Genomic DNA, 27,192 nt, shown 5'->3' on the forward strand with positions numbered 1-27,192 from the left:
TTTAGAATTTTTTTTCAATAAAATTATTCCTTTCCCTTAATACTATAATTAGATGTAACTCTACAATCTTGCCTCTTCAGAATATGCAGATCTTTAAAGTCCTCGCTTCTTTCTTCTTTTTCCACCCAACCCCCCACTGATCTCTGCACCAGTAGCACACCAGCTTACTGTAAAACTGCAGTACACAATGACAAGGTGTAATATTGGAATCACTCAGCCACATTTGTGAAGAACAATAGTGATACAGAAAGTCCACATTTTGCACATTACCATGTTCTTTCTTTCTTTTGTTCTTTCTTTTGCTACCTATGAAACCCCAGTGATCAGAATCTGTTTTTTGTTTTTGTGGACATGCTCAGCCATGGCCTTTGACTGCTTATTTTGCTCATGATATGTCTTCTAGCCTATAAACAAAACACCATATGGACATGTTAACATGGTAAAAAATTAGATTTTTACAGCACATATCATTCTCAGCCAGTCACATTAGTGTACTGGCTGATTGGTTTCCAATCCACAGATCCTGGTTTTCTCTTAGAAAATCATCATTTGCTTCTTGTGCTTTTGCCTGTGCAGTCTGTAAAGCCCTTTGGATTGCCCTTGGTTATGAAAAGTGCTGTATAAATAAATCTGCCTCGCCTTGCTAAGCGCTTTGGAGCACCTCAGCCACATTAGAAACTGTTTGGGTTTGCAGTTGCTCGAGTTTTGTCCGTGACTCAGACCTAATCGACACACTTCGCTTCCCTGCACAAAATCGCCCATTAGCATTTTTCACACAGCTGTTTGCACTGCGAAGCTCATCTTCACTGTGACAAACATTAAAAACGTTATTCTTAATGACACATTTTGTCACAGAGCGCCCCCCTGTGCCCTTTTGCTAGTGGCTCTGGATAAAAATGTCAGCGTCGGCGCAGTAGGTTGTACAGTTCCTTGCCTACAAGCAGCTGATGAAAGTATTTGAAACATGACATGACACTCGGGAAATTTCCAGCACAGCAGGAGGGTCGGTCATTCTTGCATGCAAATGTTAAAAACGTTTGGGAAGAGACAAAAAGAAGTGGGCCAGCCCAAATCCACTTGGCAAATGTACTTCCTCTCGTGCATGTACGAATGCACACTTTTCTCATTTTCTTTTCAATTTTTGCTTTAGTGGACCCTTTTCAGCACTTGGAGGACAATTCCTCTCAGCAGTGCACTGAAATCAGGAGAAGCAGTGCAAGGAATCGACCTGCTGGTTTGTTGGAGGAGCAGCAGTGGACAGATTGCACGTCTGATCTCCGCTCTTTTCTATCTGCAGGATAACTCACAGCCAAAGACTAAAGAAGCACCAGAACTGATAACTCTCCTGGTGTAATGAGTTTGTAATGAAAATGTGCCCTACAGATGGATTGTTAGTCATTTTCGCTTGTTTTTTCCCCCCCTTCTGTTCAGTTATCACTTTGAATCACAGTTGCATTTCAGCTCGTTGTGTGGTGGTTTCATGCACTCTGTTTTTTGAGAGGCATCAGCTCAGTTTGAGTCAAGAATTTATCAGCAGGGGGGCTGTTGCTCTACATTACTTGTCCACACTGTTGTTTTATCAGCTGACAACATGTCCCTAAATAGCTGTTTTGTTCAAATATGTGTGAATACAAGCATCATCCAATGTTTCTGAATAGAAAGCTGCCATCAATCTCACCCATCTGGGCGGGTCAGGCTTTTTTCACCTGCATAACAAGGCCAATAGACAACTTAAAATGTGAGAAGGGGTGGGAGGGAGGGTTCATTTACTCCCCTCTTTCATTTCAACCCTTTGAGCTACACATGATCAAGGCTAACACGGTCATCACACTTTCACAAGAGTATAATCTTCTGTTAACCTTTAGTTGAACTCTCACCTAATGAATCCAGAGTGAATTATTTTGACACTTGGAGGGAGGTGACACACATATTTATACATCGGCTGCTGGCGATAAACTCATGACATTGACTGACATCCTGTACGTGTAGAATAACCTTCTGTAAACCATCAAAGTTTACATGAAATTAACTATATATTAGTGATTTCCTTCAACTCTAAAAAATGTCAATGAATCCAAAAACTGAAATTTTTTGAGACCAAAGTGAAGTCTTAAGATATTTCGTTTTATGAAACCAGCAGTCTAAGATCTAAATATATTCCACTTATGATGTTGCAAAACAGAGAAAAGCAACAAATGTGTAGATTTTATAGGTTAGGGTTAGTAGGTTAGGGTTAGGGTTGCATTGTATCCTGTAGAGGTTGAAGCATAGACTTTATTTAAAAGATGGAGTCTGAAAAGTGAAGCCAATCCACAAGTGCCTTAAACCCGCATTCTTTCTTACAGCCTCTAGGGGTCTACAACTCTGGTTGCAAAAAGACGCACGGTTCCATAGTGCATAGTAATGGTTTATGATCTTTCTTAATAATTTTGTGACTTTTTGAATATAGCTTGATGTTAATTTTGTAAATTAGGGTCCCATTTAGATTAAAATAAAAAAAATAGCCAGCAAAGGACAACAACTCTGGTTACAATAAGAAGCACAACTGTGGAGAAGTCTATGAGAAAATAACCCTACATCTCATTGATGTTTTTCCTCAGTAACCATTTTTCTAATGGGTTTATGGTCTCTTTTACTGGTTTCGAGACTTTTTATATACAGTATGATGTTAATTTTATAAATTATGGTCCCATTACAGTAAATTAGATGATAAAGAATGCTATGTTTGATGACGGGAATACCTTGTGATTGATGGATGCACCACTTACTTCTTATGTCCTGTTTCAAAAGACCAAACAGCTATGGCTAAATTCCTAACGGAAGACGTCATAATTGGAATCCATGGACCAATAGGTGTCATCATGACTGCTACTTTTATATACAATCTATAGGGTGGATCCTCACCCAGCTGACCATGATCTTGATGGAAAAGTACACCCTTGACAGGTTTGCCACTCCAACACTGGGGTGACACATAGAGCCTGATAACCATTCATGCTCACATTTATGCCTGCAGTCAGTTTAGTTACTAATTAACCTACCATACATGTCTTTAGACTGTGGGAGGAAACCAGATCATGCAGAGGAAACCCACACAGGAAGAACATGCAAACTGCATAAAAAAATGCCAACTAACCGTCAGGTTTACAACCAAGAACTTTCTTAAAAATGTTGGTAAAACACTAGAATTGAAGGTATAGACACACAACTTGCTTCAAATTTAATAACAACTAGATCTCAACTTCCAACCGTTATCATAGAAAGAACTTCATTTTCTGCCTGCTCAGCAAAGCAGCTCAGTGGAGGGATATTTGTCCGACTGCTGCTGCTGAGTCACTGCGAGTTCCTGTTACCACGCACTCATTCCCAAAACCTCCCACTGCTCTGCTCAGCCTTGAGCTAAAACACTGCTACAATACTCTCAACGCTTCTCATTTATTATGAATGGCTTGACTTTGCAATAAGTAAGCCATAAGAAAAAAAAATCCGAAGTGGTGAGTTTCTGTGCAGTATCTCTGTGATCTGTTGTTGTATGATGGGATCGTTGGGGATCATTTTATAATTGTTGCTAATGCTGCTTGGTCCAGACAGCTTAAATATGGATTTACTTGGTGGTAGCACCGAGCTATTCAGATGGCAATCCTGGTCGTCGTTTTTTTTTCTTCACTATTTAGCTTGGTTTATGGTGAAAGGAAATCCTGCACGCAAAGAGAGTAATTCCGTGGCATCTCCTGCTGCTCTGCATTTTCAGTGTAGTCAGAAAGTATTAGGACTGTGATACATTTTTAGTGGTTTTGACACTGCACTCTAGCATAGGGGGATTATAAAAGCAAATAATGACTCTGAAGGCAAAGTGCTGACTTCTGACTTCAGTTTGAGGATGTTTTGCATCCATCACATGAATTTTAGATGCTTGGATTAATCAAGATTTGGAGTCTGGTTTTTTCAAAGACTTTGTATCAAATAATTCTTCATAGTCAGTGAGTGTCTCTTCAGTTCTTATCTGTTAACGTGGTTTTTGGTCAGCAGGGTTTCACACCAACTACAATAAACTCCTTTTTTTTGGTCAGTATCCATATTAAGTATTAATGTTTCTATGCATTGTTAAAGCATTTGTTTTGTTACAGCTACAAGCATGTGTTGAAACACTGTAATAATTCCCAAAACAAAGAAACTATATGTATATTTTTGACTTTTTGTTTTGTTATCTCTCTCTTGCCCACTATTTTTTTTTCTTTGTCACCTTCAATTGTCTCTCTATATCTTACTCACTTGGATGAACTTCTCTTAAGCTCTATCTCGAGCCATATTTTCCTTTTTTTTTCCAACCAATGTTGCCTCCTCTATCGGCTACTGCCCCATTGATCGAGGTGTGTGTACATGTGTATGCTCACATGCACAGCACCGCGTTAATACCTCCAGCTCGGGTGTATGTGCGCCGACACACACATGTTCAGACATCCTCTGACACACAGGCGTAGTCACGCATAAGTGAGCAGGCCCATGTCTGGTGATTTAGCGTGAAATGGGACAGGTCATGGACATGGCTGCAGCGCATTGGCAGGTGTTGACCAGGCCAAAGCGATCTATGGAGAACAATTTGCACATGTTAGCCACTGTTGCCCTTTTTCCCTCAAGCAGCGCAGGTTCAGATCAGATCAATGCCCAAGGTCCTAAAGCTAAATAAGCTCTAGAATTGATCCGGTGGTACATATTCGCATCGATACCTCAGCGGGTTGAAGGAAATGCATTTCTGCAGGGCTTACAAACTTTTAGCATTATCTGCATTATGTTAAGCTAACCCGCATTTTCAATCACCGACATTAGTAGGAATCTGTACATTTGGGCTGGACATCCTGTTTAAGCGTACAGCTGTTTTGTTTGGCACTGATAATGCAAGAGGTCTTTGGGTCAGCGGCGGCACTCTTTCAGGCCCTTGGGCCCACCCAAAGGCTGTGCTTGCCCAGACATATGCAGCGAAATCCCCTGTAATCAAGCAGCTGGAAGGTCCGCTTTGAGGGGATTTGGTGCAATGTGGCAGGTGCCAATCTGACTGCAATCAGGATTTACCACAGGCCCGGCTCCTGATGGCAATTTTAACATGAGCGGAGGCTTGGAGACTAATCGCACTCATTCATGAGGTTTCTTGCACAGCAGTCATTCTGTGAAGTTGTAATACTGTGTGTGCGGTCAAACCTAGAGAACAAGAGTTGGGCTTAAATTGTGACTTCATCGTCTGCTTTTTTTAGGATGGTGACAGTTTTTTTTTTTCCCTTTGTACCCTTATGATTATCATTCCTATTTTGTATGTTGATTGTGGTGCATGTCAACGTGATTGCACTTTAGTCTGCATGCTGCGAATCCTCTCCTCTATCACATCTCCAGGATTCAGACCTGCTGACTGGGGATGACATTCACAGAACATCATTGTTGTATTCATGAAAGCAGCATGAGAGGATTTTTGCTTTGGCACATTATCTTGCAGGAAGTAACCATTAGAAGATGATAAAATTTGGCCATAAAGGGATGCACATGGTCAGCAGCAACACTCAGACTGTGGCAATCAAACTATGATTGATTGGTATTTGGGGTCCAATGTGTGCCAAGAAAACATTCCACACACCATCAGTGACCATAGCAGCCTTAAAGTTGTTCACTCTGAGGTGCTTTTCTCCACAGTACAGCTGTAAATGCTGGTTATCTGAGCTACCATAGCCTTGTTTTTCAGCTCCAACCACTCTGGCTGTTCTCCTCTGAGCTCTCTCAAGGCATTTCTGTCCACAGAACTGCAGCTCACTGGATATTTTTGTTTGTCACACCATGCAGAGCAAACTCTAGCAGCTGCTGTGCATGAAAATCCCCTGGAGATGAGCCATTTCAGAGAAACTTAAACCAAAGCCACTGAGATCATATTTTCTTCAATTCTGAAGTTTAATATGAGCAATAACTGAAACTTCTGACGAGCATCTGAGTGATTTTCGATATTGCACTGCTGCCACGTTATTGGTTGATTGAACTATTACAGGAATAAGCAGGTATAAGGTGTTTACCGACAGGTTTTATGTGGCTTTTTTTTGTTTTATTAGTGAGTTTTTATAGCCTAGCCACGCTAGACCCATGTTCTGAAGGCACAAGGGTCTAGGCACGCTCGACAGGGCTAAAAGGTTGTCTATCAAATCCATCTGCAGCAATTGGGTAGGTATACAACCAATCAGCACAACGAATAGGCTGACGTAGTTCCTAGAGCACTGGCGGATTGTGACAAAGTCCCATTAGCTTCCCAACCAGCGGAGCCGCGGAGCCAACTGGTATATTAAGGATTTGCCATATCCCGTCGGCATAAGTCCAAATACGTCTTTCTTCTCAATGAAACACTTCAGTGCCGTCCTTTGTTGATCTTTCAAGTTGAATTTTAGCTTCAAATCTTTAAGGGCTGTGGCCAAAGCTGAGTCGAAAGATAACTGTTTATTGTGCGCCTCTGTCGTCACTTCGTTACGCCCGCCTTCTGACTCTACACTTCATGGTGATTGGTCCGGCCAGTTTTAGGAGCATCCAACCTCGAGCCTTATGGAGGGTAACTAGACCCACCCTAGCAGAGAATTAAATTCGTTGCCGTGGGTTGTCTAGCGCGGCTAGGCTAGAGTTTTTAGGTTGTTTATTTACTTCAGACACAAATTTCTGCAGGCTTTTCTTTTTGTAAGTTTCCCAGTTATTTTCAGCATTTTAAATTCTGTTTGGCTTTTTTGTGTTCATAAGTGTAGATTGCTGTGATTTATCTGTGTTAAATGCCTGGAACCAAGACCAATGAACCAAGCTCTTACTATATTTATCTTACTCTATTTATCGCTTATCTAATTAATCTTATCTCCTTTTGCCACTGTCATTACGGATATCTATTTCAGTTATACTTTTTGATGTTTTTATGTTGATCTGTTAGTTTGTTTGTTTTTTGCTTCTTTGTAGGACATTTGCAAAGAAAATAATATCACCATCATCATACCTGGTATAAATACAGGGTGAATCCTATTAAATAATAAAGTTTTGGTTATATTTCTGTGCCTGTGCTCTGGGTTTATCTTTTCCCTATAGCCTGTGTGGTAGAGGCATTCAGAACATTTTTTTTTTTGTGTGAACAGTGCACAGAAAAAGAAATTGTAAAAGGGAAAGAAAAAAGAGCTCGAGCCGAAAAGAGAGCGAGAGAGAGAGAAAAAAAAGGTCAGAGAAGAAGAGACGGTTTGTAAAAGGCAGAAACTCCCGGAGGCTCTGGGACAGTGGGACACACATAAACCGACTCGGCCGTCCCTCCTCTGTCTGTCTATTATTGATGGGCACGCAGGGTTCCCACTCAGCCATCTGTTCTCAGCTCTCCCGCTCGGTGCCCCTTTCGCTTCATGACTACCGCTTTGGCAGGCTGGCATAAGCAGAGCAATGCTGTCCTATCAAAGTGTGAATACTTCATAAATATCTCACACTATCAGGGAGTTAGCTGCTGGAGTACACAGAGAGTTAAAAAAGAGTAATGTCATGAATTTTTCATTAATTCTGCCTCTTTGTTGGACGACTTCCAACAACTTGCATTGATTTGCGGCAATAGATAGAATCATGTCATGACTGCGTCGTGTATAAACCGACGTGGCAGCTGGGTATGTTTGGTGATGGACTGTCGATAGTCTTGCGCATGTTTTCAGATCTTAATCACATCGCAGCCACACCTTCCCACTGTTAATAACATATGGCTGCAGTTTGGATTTGATTTGAGTGGCAATTGATGACCATGCATATTCAGTCGCCGTTGCCAGGGGGAACCGGGGTCCCGGCAGCAGAAGCGGGTCTTTTTCGATTGGTTGCCAGGTGGTCACATGTGGCGTTGCTTGGTGTCCAGCTGGGACGGGAGGCCACATGTGGCGAGTCAGGAGGCATGTAAGGTTGGCGTGTATTTGCAAATACTTGGCTTTGCTTCGTAGTTAATCCACGGATGCAACCCTTATCCCTGCTCTGCCCAGCCCTCCACAGAAACACATGCACACAAGTATTTTTATGCAGTAAATGGATTGTGAAAGTTGCGTGTCGAGGCTGTTTGACTTAACGTGCAGCCTCAGTTATATCCTCCTGACTGACAAAAAGGGTCAGATGTGGGTTAAGGAGATGCCAGAGGCTGTTGGGTTATGATTAAGGTGAGATATTGGTCAGTGGAGCTTTGGAAACTTAAGCTATCTCTCCTCGTGTGACTTGTCTTTTCCGTATTCCTAGAGGGGGCGAAAGAGGCTTTATTCTCTGGCTCGCCCCAGAGTTAAGACCCCCCGGGGAGTGCGAGATGAGAGGGAAATTAATAATGTGTGGCGACTCAAAGGCTTTGACTGAACCGAAGGATCAGAAGAGGGTGACGAGAGTGTACTGGAGCCAGAGAGGGAAACACAGAAACGCGGGCTGAGAGAAGAAAGACAGCGAGGCCACCTCAAAGCAAAAGGCTGCACAGTAAGAGGAATAATATTATGAAACATAGGAAAGACGTCTAGAAAATTTGTCAGACCAACTCTCAAATGAAAAGGTGCCTTTTCAGTGTTTGAAAAGCAGATCAAATCAAGACATTCATGCACCGACACTGACAATGAAACTGTAGCGCCATGTTAAATGTATAGATGAGACATTTAATTGTCATTTTCAGCACAAGATACAAATCCCCCCCCCTCACAACTGCCCCAAAAACAGATTGCAAATTAGCATTTCCCGCTGCAGCCAGAGGGAGTCACGAACCGCCAGCATCGAGACATATTTTTCACATTATGGTGTGTGAGGCTAACATGCACTAAGGAAAAAAAAAGAGAGAACAAACTCCTCAATGTTGAGGAAACTGGAGATGTTTAATATTAATAGCCTCTACTCTCTGATGTGTGAAAGTCACGCTAGCGTGCTTGGCGCTTAGCGCACTAATGTCTCGTCTCCTCTTGCCGGGCGGCGCTCTGGCCCGGCTGTGACCTCTCTGGCTCTCATCCAGAACCTCGGCTCCTCCTTTGAACGACAACCTGGCTGAAGGCAGCTGCGTTTAGCCGGATCCTATCGCAGCTGATCGCACCGGGCAGCATTAAATATTAACCACTATTAAATGCCAAATTTACCCACCGAATCCACCCATCCGTCCGAGTGTTTCATTCACGGTTGCTGTATTCCCACAGTTAATAATGATGATTGGGCACTGTGCCATATGCGATCCCTCCCTGCAGCATGTCCAGGTGGGCAAAATGCCACAGAGCTGCACAATGGGTTTATCCATAGTGATTTCTTAAACCGCTGGAGCTAAATTAGAAATCTATACTTCTTCTTGTCCTCTCTTCATGTTGGTCGCTATTCACAAAGAATATATGAGGGGGTTAGAAGCAGAATAGTCTGATCCACAAAACATCTGAACTGAGCTTTATCGAATTTTATTGTCATATTTTATGGTCTAGATCTTAGTGGAGAGGACTGTACAGTTGCTCGGTGGTTAGCACTTTCACCTTGCAGCTAGAAGATCTCTGAATCTTTCTGCATGGAGTTTGCATGTTCTACCTGTGCATGTGTGGGTTTTCTCCATGTACTCCGGCTTCCGTCCACAGCCCAAAAACATGGTGAGGTGGATTGGCGATTCTAAATTGTTCATAGGTGTGAAGGTGAGTGTGATTGTTTGTCTCTATGTGTAGCCCTGTGTTAGACCGGTAACCTGTCCAGGGTGTCCCATGCTTTCGCTTTATGTCAGCAGGGATAGACTCCAGTCCCCCCGCAACCCTAATGAGGATTAAGCTGTGTATGGATGGACAGATGGATGGACGGACACACGGACGGACGAGGGGATGGATGGATGGGTTTTTGTGGTTAAGTAGTCTAACCCACAACCCAAATATAGTGTTACGGTGACGCTTCGAGTGTTAGACCATTCTTGAAAACACAAAACTTTGAACCCATTGTTCTCAACATCTACAGAAAGTGGTTTTGACCACTCTGCTTGCTAACCCTTCATTTATAATTAGATCAGCCATCAAAGCCTGCAATGCAATTTCAGGTTAAAAGAGATCAAAATAACGTTGCCTTTTTTTCCCCTTAACATCAAGGACAGAGAAATCCTGTCTGAAAAAACTTGGAATTGTCACTGAACCACACTCTGCTTCCAGACCCTTCATTTGTTAAGTAGGTGTGCAATGAACTGGTCCCATATTGGAACCATTAAACGTGAACACGACTGCCCATTGCATGGGTCTTTAACAGCACTGATATGCAACCCCTTATCTTTTCCCTTATCCCTGTCTACGTTTTCCTGCATAGATGTGAATTAATGTAAACGTAATCCCTCTCCTCTCCACCACTGATTATGTTCAACACCTTGAATGGAGAGAGCGAAAGGTTTTTTGGTCAACAACGCTTCACCATGAGTACCCTGTCATCCCTAAAGTGGCCGGTCCTCTCTTCATAACAGCCATTAGCGCCGGCTCATCTTGAATGTTAAACAGCGCCGGCGCCGAGGTGCTGCATTGTGTGTTTTGTCGAAGAGGGACTCTGATGAGAGGCCGCCGATGACACACCTGCCGGGGAAGAGGGGTTGAGATAACAATTTTCTCCTCCCTGTCGAGGAGACATCTGGCGCTGCCACGGTGTTGCAACCTGAAATACACCCAGGAGTGGGTAATGAGGCGCAGGAGACAGGCTTTCTGGTTTTGTTGTGTGTGTGTCTGCCTAATTTTGGGGTGGCGGTTTCCCTCGTTTTCCCAAAGTAGCCTCTGTAGAGTCACCGAGCACGCCATCTGTTGTCCTCAGCTATAAGCCCACTTGGTCGTGACTCCTTAATCAGCTTAAATAGGTGCACACTTCTCACCTTTTTGTGCTTAAAAGCAAGTCAGAAATAATGGAGGTGCACAAAACAATGGAAGACAAAAACAGGGATGTGCATGTGTGTGTGTGATCCAAGTCAACCATGCATGACTGTGCACTGCATGTCTTTGGATGTCACTATTATGCATGATGGCCTGCATTATGTTTACACACAGTCCTGTGTGGAGCTGCATACGCCTGAGAGGGTTGCTAAGAAACACATGTGTTAGATAATCAGCCGAGAACTGTGGATGTTGAGCTGCAGTGAGCATCTTTTCTCTTAGGTTAGATAAAGAGTGGTATAACTTCCTTATCAGTGTTGGAAGAGGCATTGAAAACCTTGACTCAAGATATCAATACAGCAGTGTAGAAATACTGCATTTTAAATAAAAGTCATGCATGAAAAACCAAACAGAAAGCAGTTGGAGTCACATTCCAGATATTCTATGAGTCGCTAACTGCTCCACTGAAAAAATAGTCATTGGAAAGTCACTACTGCTGGGATATACATGGTCTTTGTAGATGTATGCAAACTTTTGTTCATGACTAAGTATTAGCAGCAAAATTGGGTCCATTTGACTGTTATTATTATACATGGCATCAGTAGATTATGAAGAGCCAGTTTTATCTACTTTATATATGTAGTTTATGTCCACGCATATGAGATAAATCCAATTAATGGAGGGGAAAAAAGAAAAAAACAGATATAGAAATCTGTTTATTGGACTGTTTTTCCTTAATCTGAGGTATTGGATGATTTGTACATTTGTTGAAATGAAACCGCATGAGGGGTTTTGAGAGGAACAATCTCTTTTTAGTGAAGCTGTTAGCGGCTCATAGAATGTCTAGAATGTGACTCCAACTGATTTCGGTGAGAAAGGAGAAGAAGGTTGGAAGCTGCTGGTTTAGTCTCTGTTTTAAAGCTTGTTCTATGATCCATTACGCATAATCATGATCTTTAAAGTGACTAAATGTGGAGGGGATGAGTGTGTGAATGTGTGCAGTGGAGAAGAAAGTGCAATGTTTGCCTCTGAAATGTAAGAAAGAATGTACAATAAAAGTACAACTAATATTTTAAAAAGCAGTGGGAAATGGAATAAATAACAGCAACAATCAGCGATAAAGTGAAAGTACATCAAAAGCAAGTGTGTTTAGTTTCTATCAGTGACTGTTAAAGTTGAGTTAATCCACTGGCAGCTTGTTTTTTTTCTTTACTTTTATAGCTGATTGTTGCTTCTGACTTATCTTTTTGTCGAATTTCTCACTGTTTTTTAATCTTTTTTCATTATTTTATTAACGATCCTCCTCTTGCAAATATAATGCTCTTTAAAAACATTAGAAATGATCGTTTCTTGACTGTATATTTCTTTATTTCAGGTGATCTCCGCTCTGTCGAGGATCTCCCAACACAGCATCGCACAAATCAAAGGCATCAGGTACGCATGCCATTTGTAACTCTCTCATTTACGACTTGGATTCACAATATCCGCCTCAAAGGAAACCATTTGGATGCATGTTCCCCTGCGTTTCTTATAGACCCCGTATTAAAATGGATGCGGCTATTAACATCTGCTGCTCGTTTAAAAGTCAATTTGCATCTTCGGCAATTAGCCGCTGCTTTTAGCCTCTATCTTCTGGCAGGATGATGAAATAATCCAACAACACATTTCCAACTGTCACTCAAACAGCGCCGCGTCATTCTGAGTCAGAACACCTCATCGTATGTGTTATTTCAAATCCTTCACACTTCTCTGTCATGGCCCCGAAAGTGGGCTCCCCTGGCTTTTCTCTCTCATTTGCTTGAATCTGCTAGCAGCCCGGACGAACGGCTTCACCGGTGCCACATAAAAAGCCATTTTATCCGTCTGAGTAATGAGCTGATAGAGCACACCCATTAGGAGCCATGCCAGGAAATGAAGGAAGAAAGAGGGAGGAGTGACAGAAAGAGAGAGGAAGCAGGTCCCTCGCCGTTAATAAAGACAACACAACCCGCTGACTACTGGCTAATTCGCAGCCTGACCGGTTTGGCTGTGAGGTGTCACGATCGATGCTCGTTTAACCTCGGTGTAAATCACACGTGGGGCTCTCAGATCCCTCGGTTGCTTTCATCTCAGGATAATATTTTAAGAGCGAGCATTTACGCTACCGCTCAAAAGTTTGGAATCGCTTAGAAATGTCCTGTTATTTGAAAGAAAATCAGTTTCTTTCAATGATGATAACATTAAATGAATCAGAAATATAGTCTAGACATTGTTAATATGGTAAATGACTATTCTAGCTGGATACGGATGACTTTTAATGGAATATCTCCATAGGGCTACAGAAGAACATTTCCAGCAACCATCACTCCTGTGTTCTAGTATTTCATTCTGTTAGCAAATCGTGTTCAAAGGCTAACTGATGATTAGAAAACCCATGTGCAATTATGCTACCACATGAATAAAAGTGTGAGTTTTCATGGACAACATGAAATTGTCCACTGAATGATGGTATATTTAGAGTTCAGGAGCTCACGCTGGGGGACAAAAGTAGCAGGTGTTTTTTTTGTTTTTTGCACAATCGAACTCTCACAAGCCTTTTGTTGCAGTTATTGTCCACCATTTTCAACCACCTGACTGCTGAAGTGTCCTTGAGCAAAACAACTGAATGAATTCCCTTCAGTCACGAGGGGAAACGGTGACCTCGTCCCCTGCTTTGTAGGGCGACCAGTGAAAACAGAACCTGCCTGATTTAGATCAATAAACGCTGACTTTATGAAGTAAGGTCACATTTGGCTCTTGGCTTGAACAAGGAAACATTAGCTGGAGTTATTAATATGCCGAATGGAATCCTGAGGCAACGTGTCATTACGGGAATTACATAATGTGATTATCTTGGCCAAAGTGGCGCTCTGTTATTCTGATAATTGGTTCTAACTAATCAGTCACACAGTGAGACAGTACAGGCCTTTTTTTCATGTACTGACCAATTTTGAGATATGTTATGTAAAAGTAACGTGGAAGAAAACATCCAGAACACACATTTAGGTGTTTACGCTCCTCTTACCATTTGTGTGTGGGACGTTAATGCAATTTAGTGCCTAATTTAGATTTATTAGCATCTTTAAACATAAAACACAAGCAATCACTTTAGGAACTTTCATGGGAGTACCTGTTAGGTGCTTTTATAATCTGTATATAATGGTTTACAATAATAATATGTGGAATCTTAAAATTGATACCTTTAAAGGTCATTTTTTTCTTCATATTTCGAGCTAAAATCGCCCCGGTTGTAGCACTACGACACACCACAAAGGGGTTTGTCGGTTAGGGTTTGTCAATACATCAGTCTATAAACGTTCATTATTCTAGCATTTAATGCCAAGAAACAAGGTGAAAATACTTTTTTTTTTTTTTTGCTATTTCTAAATTTATAAAGACATGAATGGCGATCAATCAATTAGACTTGTATAAATTAAAGCACTTTTCATATTTTTCATGAAATGCAACACAAAGTACATCGGGTTCAATGAAAACGCCAGAAGACCTGAGGGTTCCAGAGAGTTCAGGAGATTATATCTGATAAATATGCAGGATCAAGACCATTACGAGGTTTATAAACTAATAAAGAATTTTAAAATCAGTTGTAAAAGAGACAGGTAACTAGTGCAAAGACTCCTTATCATATATATAAAATCTCATCTGTAAAAATCACTGACATATCAACTAAATCAAACCAAAATTTTGTGACCTTATTCAATTTTCTGATTTCTGTTATGAAAAAGAATGCAAATTAGTCTATTTGTAGAGATATATAAAATACCTAATGTGCATATTTAAATGTAAATTATAGAAAATCGATCCTTCTAAAAATCATCAAATAATAAAGAAAAGGTAAACTTAAATCCCTACAACAATTTAATGTTTTTTAAAAAAATAATAAAAACCTTGAATAAATATGTAAAATGTTTTGCTAAGTTTACCCAGGCGCTACTAATGCTGGAAAACTTCAGCCTCTACTTATTATAGATATCTTCCTGCTTACATTCTGACTTATCTGATTTATTAGCATGCTAAATAACTTTATCTGTCTCCTATCTGCTCTACTAGACAAAGTTCAGCTGTCAAGTCCCTGATTATTTTGCCATGTGCCTGTTGGTCGCAGCAAACTGCTTCATGGTTGCACCAAGTAGTCCAGAGATTTTTATTATATTTTTTTTTACTGCCTTTACCCTTAGTAAGCTGGGATAAACTCCAGCCCCATCACGACCCTAATGTACATTAAGCAGTGTACAGATAATGAATGGATGATTAGTAAGAACAGTTTATGGGGTTAATTTCACAGCAAAATGATCATTGCCTTGTCTCCCTGTTGTGTGTCTCCTTATTTACTCCAAAAACTAGACTATAAGAGTTGTTAATATAGACTATTCTCAACATACGACATGTATAGAGTCTACCTTTGTCTGTTCTGCTTACCTAAAAGAATGTCCGACTCTCTTAGCTTGTGTACTCCAGTGTTTGTTTCGGGAAGTTATTATTTAATCAGTCTGAGCTGGAGTGACTGTTACATGGGAGAGCTGTTGGGAATATAAAATATCGAGCTGCAAAATTAGGTGTTGATTCTCAGCGATGTTGACTGGCTATCACTGCCGTATTCGTGTTAGCATCTAATGGAGCTTTGTGCTGCTTTGCCTACAGACGTGCAGAAAGGCATTTGACAAGTGCAGCTCAAAGGCCACGAACTGTGTGATGCAGCACGAACATCGAGCACTTATCTCGACATGGATGTTCACTGACCCCAGTTGGCCTTTGTAAAGGGTCTCTTCGTCAGGTTCTCCATAACAGTGCTTAAGGCAAGATCAGCTGCATTCAGAGGTCCGAGGACCTGTCAGGCTTCTTCTGTCTCGCTTCAGAGCTCCTGTCATCTGTGTACATGCCTGACAACAGCCATAACTCTTGCAAACATAAAACATACCATGCATGAAAGTTGCGTACTGTATGGGCAGAATGCCGCTGCCCTCCAGGGCTACTTACACACTTACTCGGTCACGTAAACCACCTTTTAAAAGAAGGTTGACAAGTGTTTTGCAGTAGCATGAAAACAAAATAACAGCTTCAAAGTCAAACCACTTGAAATATAAAAAAATGAAGCCAACAATTTGTGTTCTTTTTTCCTTTTATGAGAGTAACTTCTATATTTAGGATCTAAAATAAATATAAATACAATCCAAATATGTAAAAAAAATACTTTAAAATATTGGCATTGCCCTTTTTATAAACAATTAATGGAAGTTCTGTATTTTGTATTTTTAGTAGCCGGTTTAAATGAGTTGACCTTAAATTCCAATATGTAAAACTTTGAAGTTGTGACATTACCCTTTCGTCCAACATTTAAGGGAAGTCCTGTCTATTTATGTAAGAAAATATATGTATTTAGTGTTTTTATTAGCAAGATAATTGGGGTTTAACACTAAATGTGAATTTAATACCCTTTCAAAATGTCAGAGAAAATCCTGACATTGCTTTTTTCTCCCAACAATTAATGGAAATTCTGTCTACAAATGCAAGATAACGCATACATTTTGTGTATTTAGTAACAGGTTTAGGTGGGTTTACCTTTAATTCCAATATATTGGAATTGAAGATATAAAGATTGGACTCTGGAGCAGTGAAAGAAGGTCATGTCATCTGATGAGTCCAGATTTACTCTGTTCCAAAGTAATGGACGCATCAGGGTAAGAAGAGAGGCGAATGAAGTGATGCACTCATCATGGCTAGTGTTTACAAGCTTGTGGAGGTTAAGGTTGTGATCTGGGGTTAGTCAGGTTCAGCAACATTATGTTCCCAAAGAATGAGGTCAGCTGACTACCTGAATATACTGAATGACCAAGTCTTTACATCAGTGGAGCTTTTCTTCCCTGATGTCATGGGACTATTCCAAGATGACGATGCCAGGATTCATGGGGCTCACATTGTGAATGAGTGATTCAGGGAGCATGAGACGTCATTTTCACACATGGATTGGCCTCCACAGAGTCCAGGCCTCAGCTCCACTGAGAATCTATGGGATGTATTGGAGAAGATATGGGACAACGGTCTGACTCTGTCATCATTAATATTAGCTCTTGATCGGAAATGAATGCATCTGTGGGCAGAAATAAATGCTGTGATATTGCAGAAGCTCATCAAAATGATGCCACAGCAAATGTGTGTCGTTCTCAGCGCTAAAAGGCAGTCCAGCAAAATGTGGAAAGTGTGCGACATTTTTTTGGACAGACAGTCCCCCTTTTCCCCTAAATGTTTAGTGGAAGTTCGGTCTACAAATCAAGATAATAAATATATTTAGTATTCTTAGTAACAGGTCTAGGCGGATTTATTTTCATGTCTTCAAACAAAAACTGGATTATAAACAATAACAAAGATCTCTGAAGAAAGTCTACTTAATACTGCTCATATCACAATGGTTATAACACAATAAAATACTCTTCTGCTCGTATTCATAAGCAAGTGTAAGATCCATGCTTTAAAATGGTTCCAACCAATGGAATGAGTTAAAGTTGTCCAGCAAATTCTTTAAATCAGCTCTAAAACCACCAGACAAGATAGCATGAAAAACCACCATATAGCAGAATGGTGCTCGACATTCCATTTAAAAGTTCTTTCAAGAAATTCAGCAAAAAGTATTTTGACATTTTCTTCCCCGGATATGAATCAAATATAACAAATATGGAACATGGCACTGGCGGCCTCCAGGTGTTTCATAAAGTGCACTATGAATCAGCAAACCTACAAGGTCCTTGCTGAAATCCGGTGTCTTTTTCTGCGTTTGTAATGAAAAAGGTGGTTCAATAGTGAGAGGAAGCAGCTGGGCTTCTCCCAAAGGTACATCAGTATTAATTCCTCCAAAAGAAACAATCAAAAAGTCAGCTCTCTGGAAATAATGATAACAAAAAAATGCTAAACTTCATTTTTGGCACCTTTTTTGTTAATTTTCTATGAATCAAATATAGCAAATATGGAACGTGGAACTGGTGGCATCCAGGTGATTCATAAAGTGCGCTATGAATCGGCAAACCTACAAGGTCCTTGCTTAAATCTGGTGCCTTTTCTGAGTTTGCAATGAAAGAGGTGGTTCAATAGAAAGAGGAAACCCTGAGCTTTCCCAAAACTTAGCCTACGTCAATGCTACGTTCCTTGGTGTGTTTGTGTGCAGGTGGGGTCGGTTATGTTTTTGTTCCTGTTCTCTCCCCTCGTTTTTATTTTATTTCTCAGGTTATGCCTGGTGGGTGTGGCCAGGTACACCTGCAGCGGTCTCATAATCAGAGACGGCGAAAAGCCAGGCCAAGCTGATCACCTTGGCCAGTGCTCCAGATCAATGGCTAGTGTGCCGTGTTGGTGTCTCACATTGTGCTAGAATCAAAGGGCAGTGCTTTGACTTTGGAGCAGCTTTGTGTAGATAAGCTAGCCTTGTATTGAATTTTGTTTCCCTTTTTGTAAAATAAATAATTTGTCTGCTACACGATCAGTTCCGCTGACTCTTGACCTGGTTTTGCTGTATATTTGTTACTTCTCTCATCCCGTAGTTCTTGGGGACGTAACAGTCAATATTATTTCCTCCCAAAAAATCAGCAAAAAAGAGTCAGCTCTCTGGTAATAAAAAAAAGCTTAATTTTCTGTCATTTTCTTCCCAAAAAGAGGCAAATTCAATCATGTACGTAGTTGGTTTTTGGCTATATTTGAACCTCATTTTTATACAAGTGAAAGAACTCTTTAAGAAGCTAAATGAGGAGAACATAGTGACAATGGATTTGAAAAGGATATTTTTTTCCTGCTTTAGCTCCTCAGTGTGGAGGTTTCGATGCCCCACGATCCCGATTCAGGTGCCACATCAGGCTTTAACACGACCAGAAAGTTCGTCACTGCATTGAATCTTTCTATAGCATTGCCGCAGGCAGGAACATCAATGTTCTGTTGAAGCTTATTGATCCCGTCTGTTGGCTGTAATCAGGCCTTGATAGTTTATGTCACAGTGTGGGCATTCAAAGCTCTACTTTGGCACGTACATAACTTTGTTGCACAATCAGAGATGCACCGAGGCCATAAACATATATCCAATGTACAGAACATGATGCTACGGATGACTCTGAATCCACTGATTCTCAAATTCTTGTGTTTGTTTGATTTTTCTTCCGATTTAGTCTGATGTACTTGCAGAAATTCACAGAACCTGTGCACCAAAAGCATAACTTGACCTTTAAATCCTTCTGTCTTCAAGGCCTCATCTCTTTGTTTGTCCTGTGACGTTGACCTTGTGTTTCTTGCAGCTTATCTGCTGCATAAACACGCATCATCCTCCGCCATCTTACTCTCTTATCCCACCGCCAACAGTGCCATCTTCCTCTCCTCCTGCTTATCTTTACTGTCCCCAGCTGACCTCCTGGTAACCTTCAACCCGCTCGTGTTCGTGTCCTACTTCACCGCTGATCCCTGCTGTTCCAGTGTTATATGGCCTCAGAGGGATCAGGGTCAGAGAGTGCAGACCTCAGCTCAGCATCAGGACAGAGAGCAACCAATGGGAAAGGTTACTGAGTGATTTAAATAATGATCCTACCATTTTATGTGGCCATATATGATGTATGTTCAGTATTCACCATGTGGTAGATTTAAAGCATGAGATATTATCCAAAATGTGGCTTTCACACAAGGAGTTTGCTAAACCATTCACACGACAGTTTAAACTCTGTGTCAGATGTGCTGTAGAATAGGCAGAAGGTGTTGCTGCTAAATTACAAGACTAAGCTTGACTGGAGCTCATAGTCTACATTCATCAGTGGACAAACACAAACAACCCCGAAAAGTTTCAATCTTGAGCTAAATAAGCTTGAATTATAGCATTTGCTTCATTTATTAGCCACACTTTGTATATCCTGAATTGTAGCCTTTGTAATCTGTTAATTGGATTGTTTTAAATTTGATCTTGATTAGAAATCAGTGAATTGTTGAGCAGTGTTTAGATGCCTTATATGTGATTTATTACTAAGGAATATAAATGGCACAAACCTGAAGTTGCTGCATTCTGTTTGAAAAAGAGTCAGTTTAGTTAAAAGTGAATAACGTCTAAATAGAAGAGAACTATTTGGAACTTCAAATGTTGAATTTGCATCTCTTTTAATTTCTGATTGATATTGAAATAATCAGCATTGTCTTATAATAATAATGATAATAGTAATAACAATAATATTGTTGTTGTCCTTTATTTATTCATTCACTTATTTATTTATTTGAAAGCTTTTTCAAAAGTAAAAACTAACAGCAACACATCAAACAACATAAAAGCAAAAAAAAGAAAAAAAAAATCCCTAAGAAGAAACCAAACACTATAGCTATAATCGACGCATAGCTGAACACACTGATTTATAATCTTATCATTTTATCGCTACTTGAAGTCTTTCTATAATTTACCAGCACCCCGTTGTTACTTAAAAGGTATTTTTCTTTGTACTAAATCAAATTATGAAATATAAATCTTAGCATTTTGCAGCTTTGCAGGTGATTTTGGAGATATCATTTGCAACTTTTGGACAAACCACGTGACGAGGCTGCAGTGTGCAGCAGCAGGGCAAAAGGTCTGAATGTTGACAATCTCTGTTTTCACTTTCCCCTCCTCTTTCTGCTCGCCATGTAGCTCTGAACTCCTCACGCCTCTGAACATCACACCCATTAGTATGCAGTTATCACTTCGCACGTCAGCTCCCCATTCTTCACTCATGCCGTTTTAATGCATCGCGTATGCTAATTTCACACGTAAGCTAAATAAAGCGAATAAAACTCACACATGCAAAGATTTAAAAACCAACAACAACAAAAAAACAGGCTCTTACTCATACATTACTTGTGCACTCACACATTCTCCATGAAAGCCACATGCCACGTTTAAAGCAGGAAGTTTTATGAACAGGCCCGGCACAATAAGTGGCAAAGTGCACTAGCTTGCTGGAGCTGCAGCGATTTATTGACCCCTGCAGAAAGGCAGCCGTGTCCTGGGACACGAAACTGCTTCCAATGCTGACCGCTGGAGCTGCTTTCACACATAATGACTGCGCTGTTGTTGTGCTGTTTGACAATAGGTGATCAATGGGAGCAGCTCACTGCGGCTTTGTACAGCACACGTGTGGCAACAATCCCCTTTACACCAGAAGAGCGTGGTAGAAATTAGACGCGATTGTAAATAGACTGAAGTGTATTATAATAATGCAATTAATTAAGAAGTAGCAGTACAGTATGCAGGAAGTGAATTGTAAAGAGATGCGTGAGACAAGATGAGGGCATTGTGGTGTATAAAAATTGTGGGTTTTGTGCCCTGAGGATTACAGTTAACATATCAAACAACAAAACAGAGAAACACCAAAGAAATAGAGACATGCATCCCTTGTGCCAACGTCGAAACCTATATGTCCCTATACAGAAGAACCAAAAAAAAAAAAACTTTTTTAGATCCAAATCTGCCAATATTCCTTTATGAGTTTGAAGCGTATGTACTCTTTAATTTGGCAGGAATTATTTTTAAAAAAAGCGATTTCTTTGACAGACATATTTGGTCTCATTTCCCCTACAAAAATAGTGTCTTTATTTTATTTTTGCTATATTTTTTTGCCTATATAAATTACATTTTAAGTGTGCACGTACACACAAATCTACCTTTTATATGTAGACAATAATTTGTGGGTTATTCCTGCAGTTAATAGGAATTAATTTAATTAATTGTTATGCAATACAGCCAATTTTTTTCAAGAAAACTTAGCCTGTAAATGAAAGGGTTACACAAAAAAGATAAACCTATAAAACATGATATAGTTCAGATAAGATGTAGAGAGGTAAATGGGTGAATCACAAAGGAAGAAGGAAGCTTTAAAAAAGACAAAAATATAGAAAGACAGGCAATTTTTTTTATCGCAAACAGATGTTCTGACCAAATTATTCTGCCTTTCTCTTTTCACAGAGCTTTCAAATATGTCATGATGTAGCCTACAGTGTGTAAATGTATCTGCAAATGTACATGAACAGCATAGTTGAGGTTATCTGAGCTATCTGAAGACCAAAGTAAACGAAAAAAGAAAGCAGAATTTATCTCAGGCATTCTAAAAGAATCGGTTGTATTCGACAAACAGCACTTATGTGTGCTAAATCAGGAGGCAGTGCGGTTAACATCAGTGCTGGGAAATAATCAGATGTGCAAACAAAGAAAAAAAAATACACTTTTGGATTGTGTGAATAGACACCTGATTACTTTGTACCGCAACTTCCTCTCACCAGGAGCACAGCGCCGAACAGCACGACGCTTTGCAGGGAAAAGATAATAGAGCAGCGCTGTATCGCCAGGAGACGGCTCATCAGAGGTGTTCTGATGAAATTATGAACATAGTTCAATTACACCTAGTTGCACCATTATGAGAAATGAAAACGGCAGCATTGGACAGTGCTTGGCTCCGCAAAACAACACGGAGGTGATAGATGCATGCGTGCATCTCCACAAACTACTATGTAATTAAATTTTGCCCTGCGGGACTCCATTAATAACTTATAATATAATGCACATTTCATTGGAGGGGGTCGTCGGATGTGGGTGTGTTATGGCGCTCTGGAGGAAACACCTCCTGCGCTTCATAACAGCAAGCGGGAGGGCAGCATAAATCAGATGAGGCACTTCTTGTGTTCGGAGGACTTGTAATTAGCTTTTGGAAATGCTGCTTTTAATGCCGTTACATCACTCGAACATGGAAAAGTTTGCAGACTAAATGGATCGAGGGAGTTTGCATTCATGTGTGTGCATCCTGACCTTTGACAAACCAGCTGAGCACTCATTAACCTGATGGCCGACCACTGCTTTAATTATGCTAAGGCTTACTGCTGGTGTCACACGTACACCCTCACACACACACAACCTGCACAGCTAAAGAGATGAAACAAACTAATGCCTCTTTTTGACGCTCACACAATAGCCGTCAGTTAACTGTGTGGCATTTGGCCTTTTCCCACCGAGAGGCCACTTCAGTCGGCTCTTTCGGAAGATGTGGAACACAGCAAAGTGTCTCAGTCATTTGATCATATCTTGGGATTAAACACAGTCAAAGGATTTCAAAGCCGAGAGCTAACGGAGACGAGAGCGCTTTTATGAGAGCGTTGGAGGTCTCGTCTCTGACACTGAACCGTCCATATCGGCTCCCGGTTCAGTTCCAGTCTAGACAGCTACATCACACACACAGGCATTCATTCGTTTCTCTTTGTTCCCCCTTTCCTGTTATATTTCTTTAACTGTCCCACATGGCGACATCTATTCTTTTAAGTTCATCCTCAGCCTTCCTCCATATATTCCTCAGAACATGTGAGGCTTACTTTATATTGACGGTAATATATATATAAATATAGAAAACAAAGGAAGAAAAAGACCATATCGGTTCTGTTTGACTGTCTTTCCAGCTGCACAGCCACATCGAGACACTTCAGAATCAGGGTTTCAAGTCCGTGACTGAGATATTGGCATCATGGTTTGTGTTATTTTAAATTCAAAGCAGAAAAACCGCATGACTCATCCGAGACTAATGCACATACACAAGCATAATAAGCTGCCAGCATAACTTTATTCACTACCTTAATCAAAAGAAGACCCTCTGAAGGATTTTGGTGCAAGGTTGAGAGTGTGCGAATAACCGAGCAAAACCAATGAGAAAATTAACCACATCTTTTTCTATTCAAGTGCAGTGCATTAGAAATTAAAAAAAGATGTCTCCAAATTTTACAAAAAATAGTTGGAGACATTGTTGACACAATCTATCTTAAGAGTCTTTATTACAATTGCAGTATTGATTACACATCCACGCCCACAATCTGCCTTCTTTCACCAAAATACAATGTTAAATGCTGTTCCTTACCATAATATAACAGTAAATAGAATTATTGCTGTATACATTCCATTTTTTAGGAAACAGCATTTGTATCCAGTTGTAGGAAAATAATCCTTTGCACTGAGGAAGGGGAGTTATTGTCCAAAGCATGCCACAAAATGCTTCAAATAAAGACAAGACATATATATTGCTATATACAATAATATACTACTATTTCAAATATATATCAATACATATGTGCTGCTGCTGTTCATGGGGAAATACACTATTTATAAAACGCAAATTAGCTGGTTTCAATTTAGCTGTTTTTACTTCTTATGTCTAAGCCTGCTAGAGTGAAGATTCTTAACCAATGGTAAATCTAACATCCAATATTTGTCCCTGTTTAATCTCATTCTATTAAAAAAAACACAGAGTTTGAATAGAAACAGATGATCAAGAGGAAAATCCTCTCTTCATTTCTTGCATGTGTCAGCTTATTTAAATCGTAGGAATTTGTTACAATAGAACCCCTGCATGTGGTGTCTCCCGCTTTAACGCAGTAGGTAGTGTGGCTGGTTGAATAAATTGGATTATTATGCATTCCAGGCATACTGAGGATTCCCACTGGTTTGTAACTGGTTTGGATGGTGGAGTTTTTCTGGTGAACAGATGCTGAATGATGTTTTTTGCTCCTGTCATTGCTTTATACCTCAATTTCTTTAATTTATGTGGTAACCATGTACCAGAGCAGCATCGACATCTTTTTTATGTTTCGTTCCAGTCAGTATAGATAGTTATCGATTGCTTTTACTGACTTATTTTGGATTAAATTCAGTAGCATAAAGTTTTAATTTGAATTTAACCATCTTATTATGAACTCAGGACTGTGACCTGTTAACACCATTATGATACACTCACAAATTGACGCATTTATGCATATCAATAAGAATAAACAAGGATAAAGGAATCATATTGCCTTCATACACAATAAAGAAATAAAGCACGTAAAACCTGGAGGTCCAGCAGGTTAGCCACAGCAAAACCAGTGCACCATGCTGAGATTAAAACTTCTAGTTTCTGACTTGGACTAGTATTACTGGTCAGGGAAAGAGAGTCTAGAGAAAAGTGACAAGAAGAGGAGAGAGAGGTAGATGGTTTATTTCAAGCTTTGTCTAATGTTTTTTATCCATACAGTATTATTGTTTTGGCCCTGGGAGTGATTTCTTCAGTTTTTAAGTGGCAAACATGAAGCATTAAGTGTTTTTAGATGGTAAAGCCGGTCTCGCATGGACACCATAAGTCCCTGCCACCTGCAGCCTCCACCAGGGGAGACATTCTGTGTTTTCATGGTGGTTTAAGTCTAATATATTTCAGTGAAACTATGCAACATTCAAAACATATTCTATCCTAACCTGTTTTAGTGTCAACTCCATATCAATTGTGGTTGTTCTTAAAAAATATATAATTTGGTTTAAAATCAGGTGTGTTTGAGGATTAAATGCCCTAGTATACAAATTACAACTACTTGCATCGCATAATAGTAACAGTAGTTAAACATAAGCTTTTTAGGTCCAGGTCTACACAGGTGTGTTGTGTTTATTTCTGCTAGATTTAGCTCAGAAAGTTTCATATTGCAGTGCCCATGACCCGATTATGACTTGCGTGCATCTCTTGCTTCATGTGACCCATCTCAGTGTGTGCAGCTGTGACTTGTCCAATCGTGAACTAGGTGTAAACCTTGTGCAATGACAAAATGCTGCTTTTCGTAGCGTGTTTCTGCACACGAACTCAAGTGAAAGTGATAAAGACAAGTTGTTGTATCCAGTATGAAAGTAAAATACTGTACCAGCGTAGGGGAAAATCACTTTGAACTTAAATATGAGGACCGCTCATCTAAACAACTTCGTGCTCAACACTGCACCACCTTGCGTCTCCAACAATACACTCACCAAGTTTGATGTAGATCGCCTGAATTCTTCTTCTTTTATCCACACGAGTCATCTGCTTCCATCTAACCCTATCCTCTCTGTCCTCTTCGCATACCAGCTAACTTCATGTCCTTTTTCCCTACATCCTTAAACTTCCTCTTTGGTCTTCCTTTGGGCCTCCAGACTGGCAGTTCAAAAGTCAGCATCCTTCGACCGATATATTCACTATCCCTCCTCTGCACATGTCCCAGCCATCTCAGTCTGACCTCTGTAGCTTTATCTCCAAAACATCTAACATGTGCAGTCCCTCTGATGTACTCATTCCTGATCCTGTCCATCCTGGTCCCTTAAGAGAACCTTAACATTTTAATCTCTGCTACCTTCAGCTCAGCCTCCTGTCTTTTCCTCAGTGCCGCTGTCTCTCTACTGCTGGTCTCACCACCGTTTTTTACACCTTTGTAGATCAGCTGAATGATTGTTGTGATAAGCATGCTTGTTAAAAATATGCCTGTTTACAACACCGCAGAGCATAGATAGTTGGAAAGCAGGAAGATGGCATCCAAAACAACTTCACATTAGGTGTTAATAAGTCTACTTGCAATTAGAAACCGAAATGACAAAGTTACACACTAAGGATCCATTGCAGTGGCAGTGTAAACTCACTAGTGCAAACTTCCATCCATCTGTTATCTATACAACGCTTAAACCTCATTAGGGTCATGGGGGGGCTGGAGCCTATCCCAGTTGACTTAAGGCAAAGACAAATGACAACCGAAACAAGTCAGCAGTCACAGGGCTACACATAGAGGCACACTCACAACTACGGAAAATTTAGAATTACAAATTAACTTAAGCGTGTTTTTGGACTGTGGGAGGAAGCCGGAGTACTCGGAGAATACCCACGCATGCACAGGGAGAACATGCAAACTGCGTGCAGAGAGATCCCAGGCTCAGGCCGCTATGTGAACCGGGGATCTTCTAGCTGTCACTGTGCAGACTTGTGCAGGCTGCCACAACTTAATAGAGATTATCTGGGGGAATGTGCTTTAAATGGGTGTAACCATTTTTGCAACATTCTATTGTCCAAATCAGTAATGTACCTTATGTTTGTAAGTCACCCCAGCCCTAGTCACCAACTGGTGTTTCTCTTCCCATATTTCTAAAGAACCTCTCATCCAAACATCATCAAATTTACCACTGCACTCCTTTGGGTCTCCATCAATACGCCTTCAAAATGGGAAATAGATTGCATGAACGATTGTTCAGAAAAGTGAAGCACAGACACACTCACATACAGAAACTCCTTCGTTTTTTTATGGAGATGCTCCTTTAAGGTTGCTAAAATTGCATTAAAATGCTAATGTCATTTTATCTCAAACTATGATGCCTCAAAATATGTCATAAATCGGCTTCTTTGGTCTAAAGACTGAAGTTTATTTCAATTTACTGGCCTCCAATTGCTCTGTAACTCTAATGTAAGCGAACACATCGTCGCATTTTGCTCTGAGCTGTTCCCATGAACCTCCCACACTCCCTCGCTCTGTTCTCCATCCCTGGTTT

The 27,192-nt window shown here is 40.4% G+C and overlaps 1 protein-coding gene across 12 annotated transcripts in view; it reads left to right on the forward strand.

The window, feature by feature from the left end:
- vav2 (vav 2 guanine nucleotide exchange factor) overlaps positions 1-27,192 on the forward strand; it is a 256,224-nt gene that overhangs the window by 161,766 nt on the left and 67,266 nt on the right. For all 12 annotated transcript variants that reach the window (XM_051938884.1, XM_051938886.1, XM_051938891.1 and 9 more), the window contains exon 3: positions 12,217-12,275. In XM_051938884.1, the coding sequence (XP_051794844.1) occupies positions 12,217-12,275 (59 nt within the window). The remainder of the gene's footprint in view (positions 1-12,216; positions 12,276-27,192) is intronic.

This window comes from Acanthochromis polyacanthus, chromosome 18 (genome assembly GCF_021347895.1).
Source record: "Acanthochromis polyacanthus isolate Apoly-LR-REF ecotype Palm Island chromosome 18, KAUST_Apoly_ChrSc, whole genome shotgun sequence".
Taxonomy (NCBI): domain Eukaryota; kingdom Metazoa; phylum Chordata; class Actinopteri; family Pomacentridae; genus Acanthochromis; species Acanthochromis polyacanthus.